The sequence below is a fragment of the Wolffia australiana genome, chromosome 14 (assembly GCF_029677425.1).
Source record: "Wolffia australiana isolate 7733 chromosome 14, ASM2967742v1".
NCBI lineage: Eukaryota > Viridiplantae > Streptophyta > Magnoliopsida > Alismatales > Araceae > Wolffia > Wolffia australiana.
The window spans coordinates 3,914,158-3,925,828 of NC_135848.1; the positions used below are offsets into that span (position 1 = coordinate 3,914,158).

Consider the following 11,671-nt stretch of genomic DNA (forward strand, 5'->3'; position numbering starts at 1 on the left):
ATGGACCAAGAGGGTCACACGGAAATGGTCCTTTGGACGTTAGAAGATATATTTAAGTTTTGGGGGTTTTTATGAAAAATACCCACTTATTATAAATAGAGGAAGGCCCTGAACGAAATTCACCCAGGCCAGAATTGTTCAGGGGTCTTTCCCCTTCTTCTCCCTTCTTCCTTCTCCCCACACCCCCTCTCCATCCCCGATGCGATCGAGACTACGCAACGACGACGATTGAGATTGAACACGGCTCGTCAACGAAAAGGAGGAGATTCAACGTGTCGAGGATCGCATGGATACGTCTAGAGGCTGCACGCTTGAGCAGCTTGACTCATCTCGCTCTGGGATCAAAGAAATCACATATGCGATCCGTGCAAAGGTATTTTGTTACGTGGTTTTATCGATGTTCAATTCCGTTATATCTGAATATTTTGATTTTTTCATCCATATCAAGTCCTCTAGAACCCAACAATAAATACACGAGAGTCTCAACCATCAGCGAAAAAAGATGAAGCAACAGAGGCAATGATGAGGGCAGAGTATTTAACATATTGAAAAATTATGATTTTTTTAAATTCTAGACTTGATACCTAATGATCTAGAAAACACAAGCTAAAAAAATTTAGGGTATCTTTATATTTCTCCCTCTTTGTTTTTATGTTCTTGTATATGTAAATTGAGGTGCTTATCTTTATTTTTGTGGAAACTTCTCTCTTATTTTTGTGGGCTAATTTAAAGAGACTGAGTTTCTGAGATCCATAAAGCTTGTTCTTAGCGTCTTGGGTGTCTGACAACTAACATTATTTATTTTCTTCACTGTGAACTTAAACATATAATATTATCCCCATTACATCACATCTTACAGATTCCAATCATCTCTTATCTCTTTGACATAGTAATGACATCATCATTTTACCATCATCATGGTTACATAATTTTTTCTATCATCACGTACTAACTATTTATCTGTATATCTTCCCATTCATTTACCATCACTTAAATATGTGTCTCGCTTGCACTTATCTCCTAGTTTACATAAACATCCCCCATCTACTATAATTTATATAAATCATTTTAATCTAATCAACCTCGCATTTTCCATAGCTTTATCCCGTATTTTACTCACATCTCCCCTCATATCGATAATCACTTTTTAAAGAATATTAAACCTTAATTATCATTCCATGCAGGAATAATATGTACTCATCACTAGCTATAGTTTTTTACTAAACTTAAAAGCACCGACAAAATGTTTAAAGCCTAATTTTGAGATTATCACACACACAATCACAAGTAGATCTGCAATGCTTTCCATTGATGGAACTTTTTCCATCATAATATGTCCTCCATAAATGACATCCCCAATCAAATAAAAGTACCCCGAATCTATTTTGAGGATGTGGTCATGTTTACTTGCGGTATTGCACCATTGTTGTCTAATAACTTTAATGTGCCGTCTTCATAGAGTTTTGTCTTATCTTTTACCAAAGGTAACATATTTGATACTTACTACAGAATCACCTTAATAGACGTGTTGCTCCATTTGAATGAAGATCACATAAAGTATCTTAATAATGGGCTCTTTATTCCTAATTTAGCTGTATTATTTATCCATAACACTGTTGGTATCTCAGGTCAAGGGAGCACTTACACAACTGTCGCATGGATAAACCTCGTGTATAGTTAGGTATATAATATTAAAAAAATAATAATGATCAGTTTGGTGGCCTCTTTCCCAAAAAACACCCACTATCTACTCATAGTGTCTACACCTAATTAGTTAATGTTATCAACCATCTTCATCATATGGCCGTGAGAAGATAGAGTTATTCAATTTGAAAATTTTGGTGTACTTCATGCATATCCCACAAATAGAATGTTTAAATTACATATTTAAAGATAAGAGATTATCATGTCATGATCTTGTCCCAATTCACTTATAACGTCAAATGTTGCTAGATTTCATTTAAACAATACAAATTAGTAAGAGTTCTATTGGCTTGCAGGCCACATTTTCCATCACATTCATACTTAATGAGCTTATGTACTAACCGAGGACATCCTTAGATTACACATCTCAATATTAGTCTCCTAGATCGGAACAACCATTTCAATACTTGAGAAACTTTATTAGTTACATAGTTTTTTATTGCTTTTTCATTACTTAATTTGGAAATGATATATATGTTCATTATTATACAAGACATGGCTTTACAACATGACTCTGAAAGGCTTAAAACACTCTCTAACCCAATTACGATGACCAAACTATGAAAATGATCAAGCAACCCATCTTGGATTAGATTATTCAATAGTCCTCTGCCCCGTTCCACAAGAGCCATATTAAAGCCAACAAAATAAGACTACCAAATATGGAGATGGAATTAGGAATGAAGATGAAGATAGAAATCTTATCAGAGACAGAGATAGTTATATATATGGATTTATCAAATAAGGATCGGAAATGATGAAGGAGATGAAGATATAGATAACAAAATTAATGAAGTTGAGATATCAGTAACATGAAGATTGAAATGTGATGTAGGGAGTATCCGGAAGCCGGCCTATATATTCTCTTTATGTGCCATACCAGTAGGTAAGGCCTGTCCTCTCTACTTAATGCTCCAAACTCTCAATAGGTAACCCGGCCCAACACATTCCATGTGATTAGGGGGCCCCATGTTCCTCCCTGGGCCACAGGACAATACAGACAAACTCACCCATCAGGATCAAATTAGCCTTCCCTATCCCCCAACTTCCCAATATTAACAAATGAAAGCGCATAGAGCCAAACTAGAGTGTAGTGAATCACTTTTAGAAAGGACAAAGTTCACAAAAAACTAAAAAAAGATGTTAAAGAAAGACACAGTGACAGATGTTAGTCTGGCACATTAGAAAGATACAGTGAAGGGGAGACATAGATGTTAAAGAAAACTATTCAGCATATGAGAGGGGACATATGAAAGGGATCATATCCTATATTCATTAATTGCCCCTCTCACCATAGCCCAGAGATAGTGTCTAGTTCCCATCCCCACCATGCATCCCTGAGCTGCCGCCTCGGCCGTCTGCAGAGCCGGGCATCTCCGGTTTGGTGGTGGTGCTCCGGGCCCTGCCGAAGTCCGCGAAGCCAGCCGCTGCCAGCGGGCCGCCTCCCGCCATTCCAGCATCACCAAACATCATGTGCAGGCCATTGCTGCCTCCTGAGCCCATGCCCATCTGGCCGTGGAGAGCATGCTGATGTTGATATGGGGACATGGATGATGATTGTGCATATAGCATGGGGGATCGTCCCATCATTAATGACTCTGGCATTGACTGCATGGGCTCCTGAGAATGCTGCATGAATCGCCCACTTGCCTGGCCCATCGTACTGGATGGAAATGGCTGAAAGAGGTAATTTCACATGAGGAAATTGGGGTATAAGTTCTGATGGAAGGATTTTTACTGGATCTTCCCTGGGTCCAATCCCAACTCAATGGATGCTTGGATTGGATGACAATCATGGATGATGATGATCAAGAAATAAATGCTCTATTTGAGTTTGAAAAATGATGGACGAGGGATAACATTGGTATCTCTCGGAAACCAGATGACAATAGAAATGACTATTCGTCATCGATCAATGGATGATGGTGATGATGCTCTCAGAAACCGGATAACCATAGTAATCATCACCGCCATCCATTAGTCGATGAGGAATAGTTGTTGGCATCGTCATTGAATTTCTAAGAGTCCTTCGTCATCATCATCCATCAGTTTCCTAAGGTAGGCTGGATGTGTCAAAGTTGATGCCTTGAGATCCACATGGAATAGCAGAAGAAACTAATAATTCAATTCACTGGGTTGGATTTGGCCTGTAGTCGCTAACCAGGTGAAAATCAAGAAATACTTTTAGAGTCCATATTAATTGCAGATGGCATGATGATGCAATGGGCATTATAGCAAGTGGATTCCAGCTGCAAATAAATTAGAGGAAAGATTACAAATTCACCTGTGGCAATGTCGGTGCATGGGGCTGAGAATCCGCTACGGCTGCAAGGTACATCAGATTTCTTTGAAGCTTTGCTTGATTCCTGCGGTGTATACATTAATTTATCATTTTATCAACATTCAAGGTTATTACGTTTTTTTTTAAATAAAGAGTAATTACGAAAATAACAACATCATTCAAGGAACATGCCTATACTTCTCTCTTTTACCGGAATAAGATATGACTCAAGAACATCTTCATTAACAAGAAAAAATGATCAAAATGCTAAGTGGTTCTCAGACGTCAAAGTTCTCATGATAATCAAAGACACAGGATAAATGCCCAATTAGCAGAGATGGGTGTAGGTGAGGCGGAACATCCCCAATTAAATGTTAAGTCGCAACATCTGACACATCCTTTTAGAGGTACGAAGGTAATTAATAATGGAAGAACGATCAAATGGGAAAAGTTAGGATAAACGATAACTGATAATTATCAAAGTACTAATCGTAGAAAAAAAATCAACTCAGAATAATGTAGAGGCTGAGAAGGGGAGAGAGATAGCATGAGAGGGAAAGATAGTGATAGAGAGAGAGAAGAATGAGGATCCAAAAAGGTCAGCATGTTCCTACTGACCATGATATTGCAGATTTAAAGATGATAAAGATATCCATATTACTTCATGATGCGTTAAGATGCAATAATGAAAACATATCTCTAACTCGAATAAGTGACTACAAAGCTTCCGATGCAAGATATTCACATTTTTATGATTTAACGGCAGCATTAAAAGGTGTTTGCAAAGTACTTACGCAGCACACTCATCCACTTTCCCAGAGCTTTGACTTTCCATAATTGCAAGAATCAGCTGCTTGTTCTCATCCAAATACTGGACATAGCATGAAAATACAAATTACCCTTTCAGAGAAAAATGTTAAAAGATAATCATGCGCAACGAGGGATACAAAGCAGAAAATACACAACCAGATTGATAAATAACCTAATAAACTGGCTCCGAAAGAGAGGGACAGAATAAGCCGTCCAACATGAATCGCTAGGCCGGGAAACGATGAGAAAGATGAAGCCCACCTTCTCCTAATCACTTATTCCCAGACGAAAAAATAATTGATCAAGAAACCCGTCTTTTCCCGTGTGAAAAAAGATACGAAAGAACCTCTCATCAGCCCAGGATGATAAATTGACGAGTGAAGAAACGATGAGAGGGATGAAACCCATATGATCAGACCTTCCCAGCACCTCGTATGAAAGGGACAGAAGAAGCTAAGCCAAGAAACGATGAGAGAAATGAAACCCATCAGAAAAGAGACATGATCAAGCATCCCTTCTTTCCCCAGATGAAAAAAAGAGAAGAAAGAACATAATGAGAAGGAGTTAATAAGCCCTCCTTAAACCCAGAAAAAAAAAAAACCACTGAGCCAAGAAACGACGAGAAGAAAGAAACCCATCTTCTCGTCAACTCCTCCCAGAAGAAAAAAAATACGATCAAGAATGCCCTCTTTTCAGAGCTGAAAGGAAGATTGATCGACAGGAAGGGCCAGAAGGCTTCAAAGAGAAAAGAGAACGAAAAAAAAAAAAAGAGAGAGAGAAAGTCTCAACCTGCTGGATGAGATCGCTGGTGACGTTGCTCGGGTGGGGATTGAAGGCCATCATTGTACTCTGCTGCACAAACTGCTGATGCTGCTGCATCTTTTATCGCTTCCCCTTCTTCCTTGTATTTGCTTCTTTCTCTCTCTATCGCCTCTGCCCTTAGTCTGAACTTCTCCAGTCCACACTGCCTGTCCCTTGCCGACTGGCGCACTTTAAACCGCAGAGAGGCAGAGACCCTTTTTCTCGCGTTTCTCTCTCTTGGGTCGCCACCCGGAAAAAGGAATATCTTGACTCTAGAGAGAGAGAATCTAAGAGAGCAAGAGATGTGCAGAGATATCACAGAACTCGGTAGAAGTCCGAGGGAAGATACTGCTTCCACACGGTTCCGTCTCTCCCCTTCTCTCTTACCCAATACCCACCTCGGTTTGTGAATCTCTGTCTTCCTCTTCTCTCTCTCTCTCTCTCTTTCTTTCTCTCCCTCTCTCTTTCTCTGTCTTTCTTGCTCTGTCTTTCTCTCTTGCTCTCTCTTTCCCTCTCTTTCTTTCTTTCTCTCTCTCTTCCGCTCTCTCTCTTTCTCACTGTCTCTCTCTCGTTCTCTTTCTCGCTCTCTCTTTCTCACTGTCTCTCTCTTTCTCTTTCTCGCTCTCCTTTCTCACTGTCTCTCTCTTTCTCTTTCTCGCTCTCTCTCCCTCTCTCTCTTTCTCTTTCTCGCTCTCTATCTCTTTCTCACTGTCTCTCTCTCTCACACTATCTCTCTCTCGTTCTCTTTCTCGCTCTATTTCTCACTGTCTCTCTTTCTCTTTCTCGCTCTCTTTCTGACTGTCGCGCTCTCTCTCACACTGTCTCTCTCTCTTTCTCTTTCTCGCTCTCTCACCCTCTCTCTTTCTCTTTCTTGCTCTCTTTCTCACTGTCTCTCTCTTTCTTTTTCTCTTTCTCGCTCTCTTTCCCACAATATCTTTCTCTCTCCCTCTCTCTCTCTTTCTCGCTCTCTTTCTCCCCCCCCCCCCCTCTCTCTCTTTCTCCCTCTGTCTTTTTCTCTCCCTCTTTCTCGCTCTGCCTTTCTCTTTCTCCCTCTGTCTGTCTCTCCCTCTGATTCTTTCTTTTTCACTCTCGTTCTCTCTCTTTCACTCTCTGTCACTCTCATTCTCTCTCTCGTTCTCTCTCTTGCACTCTTGTTTCGTGCTCTCTCTTGCACTCTCGTTCTCTCTTTCACTCTAATTCTCTATTTCTCTCGTGCACTCTCATTTTCTCTCTCGTTCTCTCTCTTTCACTCTTATTCTCTCTCTCGTTCTCTCTCTTACACTCTCGTTCTCTCTTTCAATCTCATTCTCTATCTATCTCTGTCACTCTTGTTCTCTCTCTTTCACTCTCGTTCTCTCTCTTTCACTCTCATTCTCTATCTATATCTGTCACTCTCGTTCTCTCTCTTTCACTCTCATTCTCTATCTCTCTTTCTCGTTGTGTCTTTCTCCCTCTGTCTTTCTCTCACTAGCTGTCTGTAGCTCTAGAGGGATTTCGCAGAAACGTCGCTCTCGTAAAAAGAAGCGCGCCGTAGCTTCAGACGCGACAGGAACAGTTTTAAAACAAAGAAACTACGACCGCCACTTGAAACGTGGTTCTCTTGCGGCATGTTGTAAAGATGTAAACAAAGTATATGATAATGCAAGTCTCTCGATCGGATAATATCCTGTCGTGCATGATAGAATCTTTCACCAAAAAATCACGGGATCTCTTTGATCTCCAGAATCGACTGAGAAGATCTTCAAACTTCTTCCATCGTCTGTTTAGCTGAAGAATTGTCCAACTATAAGAAACTAGTACAAAAATCTGTACAGCAAAAGATAAAAGCTCAAGTTTTGCCGACACTGGGTGACCATGAATGGAGAATAAACAATGATCTTGCACTCATCTGAACAGATAATTATAAAAAAATGTTACCAAAATCAGGGGTATTTCCTTCTCTCGTTGTGTTTACCTCAACAGAAAAGTAAGTGCACATAAAGAAGATATGTGCAAAGCTTAGATTTTGTTGACTTGGAGCAACTCCTGGATGGGGAATAGTTTAGGTTTTTGTTCATTAAAAAAGAATAAAGTTTTAGTGGATTGTGTTTTGCATTGCATGATTTTTTCTCAGAGCCAGTATTTCCTGTGGCATGAAATCATAAAGATTGGATTTGCTGGCAGGGGCAATGAAAATAAGTGATGGGGGTCGTTTCTTCTTTAAAGTAGTAGTTAAGAAGAGAAAAAGGCTAATACAAAGAACAGTTGATTTTTCCTCAACGTATTGATTTCCTCCGAACTCAAATAAATTGTGCTGATAAAAAGATAAACCCATAGTTACTATAATTGAATCACTTCAACGGGAATTCTAGTAATGGCTTTATAATATATAATTATATACATATTGTCCATATAAGACATTATTCCAACAGCCAATCCATGGATGGAAAATAAATGGTGGACATCTTTTCATAGTATAGAAGATAAAAAATAAAAAATCTATACCTTCTATCTCCTTGTCGGAATTATCTCCCAAGCTAGACAATTTTGTGTGACTAAAAAGATAAAGTTTTGATTTTGCTTACATGGGGGACACTTTAGTCGAGGATAAGGATGGGTGTTTGTTCCTTTGAATAAATAATCAACAAATTATAAAGTCTGTAATTTTTTTCTGTCTAATGGATTTTCCCAAAAACAAATAGCAGACAACTTGATGGCTAAAGAAATAATCTAGGATTGTGCTAACATGGGGCTGACCCATGCATGGTGTACATATAATGTGCATTTGTTCATTTGAGGAAGTTATCACCAACAACAATACAAAAATATCAGCCTTCGTATGGTTCTACATTGTCGGCATCATCGCCATGACAAGATAACCAGATAACTTATGCTGCTCAAGAGATAAATCTGTTGCTTGCTGACATGGGGAGATCCATGTTAGCAAATATATTGATTGATTTATAGGTAAATAGATAGATTAATAAATAAGTAGATATACTGACTTTTGTAATAAATTGCAAGACAAATATTTAGATATAAAGAAATATGTAGACTGTTTGATCGAGATATGGGTAGATAAATAAATAAGTAGATCTATTGATTTATGTTATAAACTGCAAAAAAGATGCTGAGATAGAAAGAAATATGGTTAGAAAAATAAATAGACTAAAAACTAAGCCGTAGAAACACTGATTTGTGCAGTAAATCGCATGAAAGATGTTTAGATATACAGAAAGAAATATAGATAGACTGCTTGATCGAGATATGGATAGATGAACAAAAATCAAGAAACATATAGATAGGCAGACAGAAATATACATCAATCGGTGAAACGGCGGAAGCTTATATTGGAATGGGATTTTTGTTCATTGTTAGTCGTCGTAGCCGTTCAGTGAAGAATTATCGTCGGTAGGCAAAGACGTGGGTGTGTTAAATAAGGATAATTCATCGTCTTTTCTCCCTCGTCGTGCTCATCCAGAAGGCATATTCTGGTCAGAGATATCGGCAGATTCTTCTTCCTTTTTTCCTACGGAAGAAGAATCACGTGCCCTGTTTTCTACTTCGTCGTTTTTCTCTGCTTTCTTTAAGAAAGATGTAGGCTTAGCGGTGGCGGCTGCGCTAAGTCGTAGATTTTTATTTTATTTATTTTTGCGTCTGGGGAAGATTGGAAAGATGTCGTTTTCATCTGTAGAACCATGAAAAGACTCTCCCTTTTTTCTTTGCGTTCTATGTTGGGAACTGATGAACTGGAATTCCAGCTACTGCTACAGGAGTTAGTGATTTTTTGAGTTCTCTTTTTTGGCGTACACCCGCCTCTTCAATCATCTCTTCTTGCAGTGCTGTTATGTACTAATAATAAACTTTTCTGCTATGTATGCCGACTTCGATGGCAAAAAAGAGGGTGGAAAAAAGTTTCATCTGGGTTTCATGGTTTTGTCATCCAAATCCGTTTATTACGCATGGTAAGCCTGCCCGGGTCTACTATTTTGATTTTGATAATGGTAAATCTACTTTCGACAGTCGCCATAGGTTATTGATTACATGGCATGTTCAAGACACTCGGTTTTTTCTATCAAGTAAAATTTCAAATGCTAAGGAATAAGAGAAAGAAGGATTAAGTCATGGATAAATAAGTCTTGTGAATCAGAGAAGAAGATGAATAAGAGAGAGAGAGAGAGGATTTTTTTCTTTGACGTTGAATATCCTGCATGGGACGTATATAATAATGAGACGGAAAAAAGACACCATGTTTACCCTGAAAGAAGATTATTATAATCCCATGATGCCTTAATAAAGTTAGGATGCTCTTAGCACTTTTATGAACGAACAAAGTGATACTCGCCTGTATCGAAGTGACTGCTGCCTTGGGTAATTGACAATTAATGACAATGTACATAAGAAAAGTTAGATATGAAATCCAAATCAAATTGCGATTCTTGGGCATGAAACAAATTATAATATATCAGTATGATGCCAAATCATTCTTTTAATAGATATCTTGGAATGTTGTATACGGTAGATAAGTAAAATTGCTTATATTTAATAGGAATCAAAGTTGGCAAAACCTTTTGTGGGCCGCTCAAGCAAAGACTATGAAATAACTTCTCATGACTCAATAATGGGATAAAGTGACCCTCGAATGAGATGTAAACTCAGTTTTAGATTAATAATATTCATATGAAAATTTAGTTTGTCTTTCCCATGCATATTAAGGCACACCGTTATGCTTAATTTCAGAGGAAATCAAAGTCTAATCTCAGGCTGGAGAAGAACATTTTCAGACACATTAATGACAATTTCAACTTGGATATTAGTTATGGATGATGTAATACTCTGAGAAGGGTGGTTGAACTTTGCAAGTATGTGTAATCTCATCCTTATTTATTTTTAGTTTTTTTATTATAAAAAATAATATAATACAATAATATAGTTAGAACTAATAGGAAAGAAGAAAAAAATACGGATCACAGTTTGTATTGTTTTGGGCCAAACCTTTATCTAGTATGAAAATAGATTATCCTTATTCCATTTGTATATATTCTCTCTCTGAAAAAGGTGCCTAGATGTGGTATTCCATCTGGTTTTAATATACACATTTCATCACATTTCAGTGGCAAAGAATATAAAACTACATCTATGTTATGTACAATTTGTGAAAGTAAGTCTGACTACTCCGTAAGTTCATATGGGTCCAAAAAATAGAAAATTTTAAAATATGATACTGAAATCCAAACTTAATGCCTCCCAGAGGAGATCTCTACAAAATATTGTTCCATAGTACAAGTTAAAATTTTTATAAGGTGAATCTTGACTGCACAAGAAAAACTGTTGGAATAACCAAACACTAAATTTATCATATCATTTTTTATTGTACTACTCACTTCATCAAGCCGAAAAAAGGGATAGATGAGTAATTGTAGAATTACAGAAATATTTCATAGCCTCCTCTTAAAACTGAAGACTACATACTTTCAGATTTTTTCTCACACTAAGAGAGACTCACCATTGGTGAAACAAAACTCTACATTCTCAAAGAACGTGAGTTGACACATAAGGCTTTGTAAATTTAAATATATTTTTTTATATTACCTATGATGTATTTTTTTCCTTCCATAACTTGGGTAAGATCCATGATCAAATACAAGTAATTAATGATATTGAAGACTCAGTTACAAGAAATTTATCTATAGTGATTTTAGTAAAAATTCAAAATAGGCATTGCTTCCCACAAATACATGATCTATCTAAACTTGTCAATGAAATCATATCCAGGCCAGTCCAATTTTTTTATGAAACATAGCATTATTTCTTCAATAGTGATGTACACGTTGACATCAAGTGTTGTGCCTCTCTGAACTTTGCACAATCAATAACATATGCATTATTGGGAGGGGATCTCATGCATTTTGTGCTTAATCACTCATTCAAAACTCATCACTAAAACCATGAAATGATATTTTTACCAAGGTATAAGTCTGATGACCATATGGGAATCATATATTCAAAAATATTCTTACTTTTGCCAGTCTCCAGTGCTGTCGACCTGCTCTCCTGAAATAAAGTGTTTCTAATAAAAGAAAGTATGAGTTGATT

General features: G+C 37.6%; 1 protein-coding gene across 1 annotated transcript; it reads right to left on the reverse strand.

Annotated features, from left to right (window-relative positions):
• Window positions 1–2,779: 2,779 nt before the first annotated feature.
• On the reverse strand, window positions 2,780–5,865 carry LOC144712280 (GRF-interacting factor 1-like). The gene is made up of 4 exons (XM_078586511.1): window positions 5,585–5,865; window positions 4,780–4,856; window positions 3,989–4,070; window positions 2,780–3,381 (listed from the first exon to the last, which is right to left on the reverse strand). Exons 1-4 carry the CDS (start codon window positions 5,672–5,674, stop codon window positions 3,016–3,018), a joined length of 615 nt encoding a protein of 204 aa, XP_078442637.1. The 5' UTR covers window positions 5,675–5,865; the 3' UTR covers window positions 2,780–3,015.
• Between the last annotated feature and the right edge of the window lie 5,806 nt (window positions 5,866–11,671).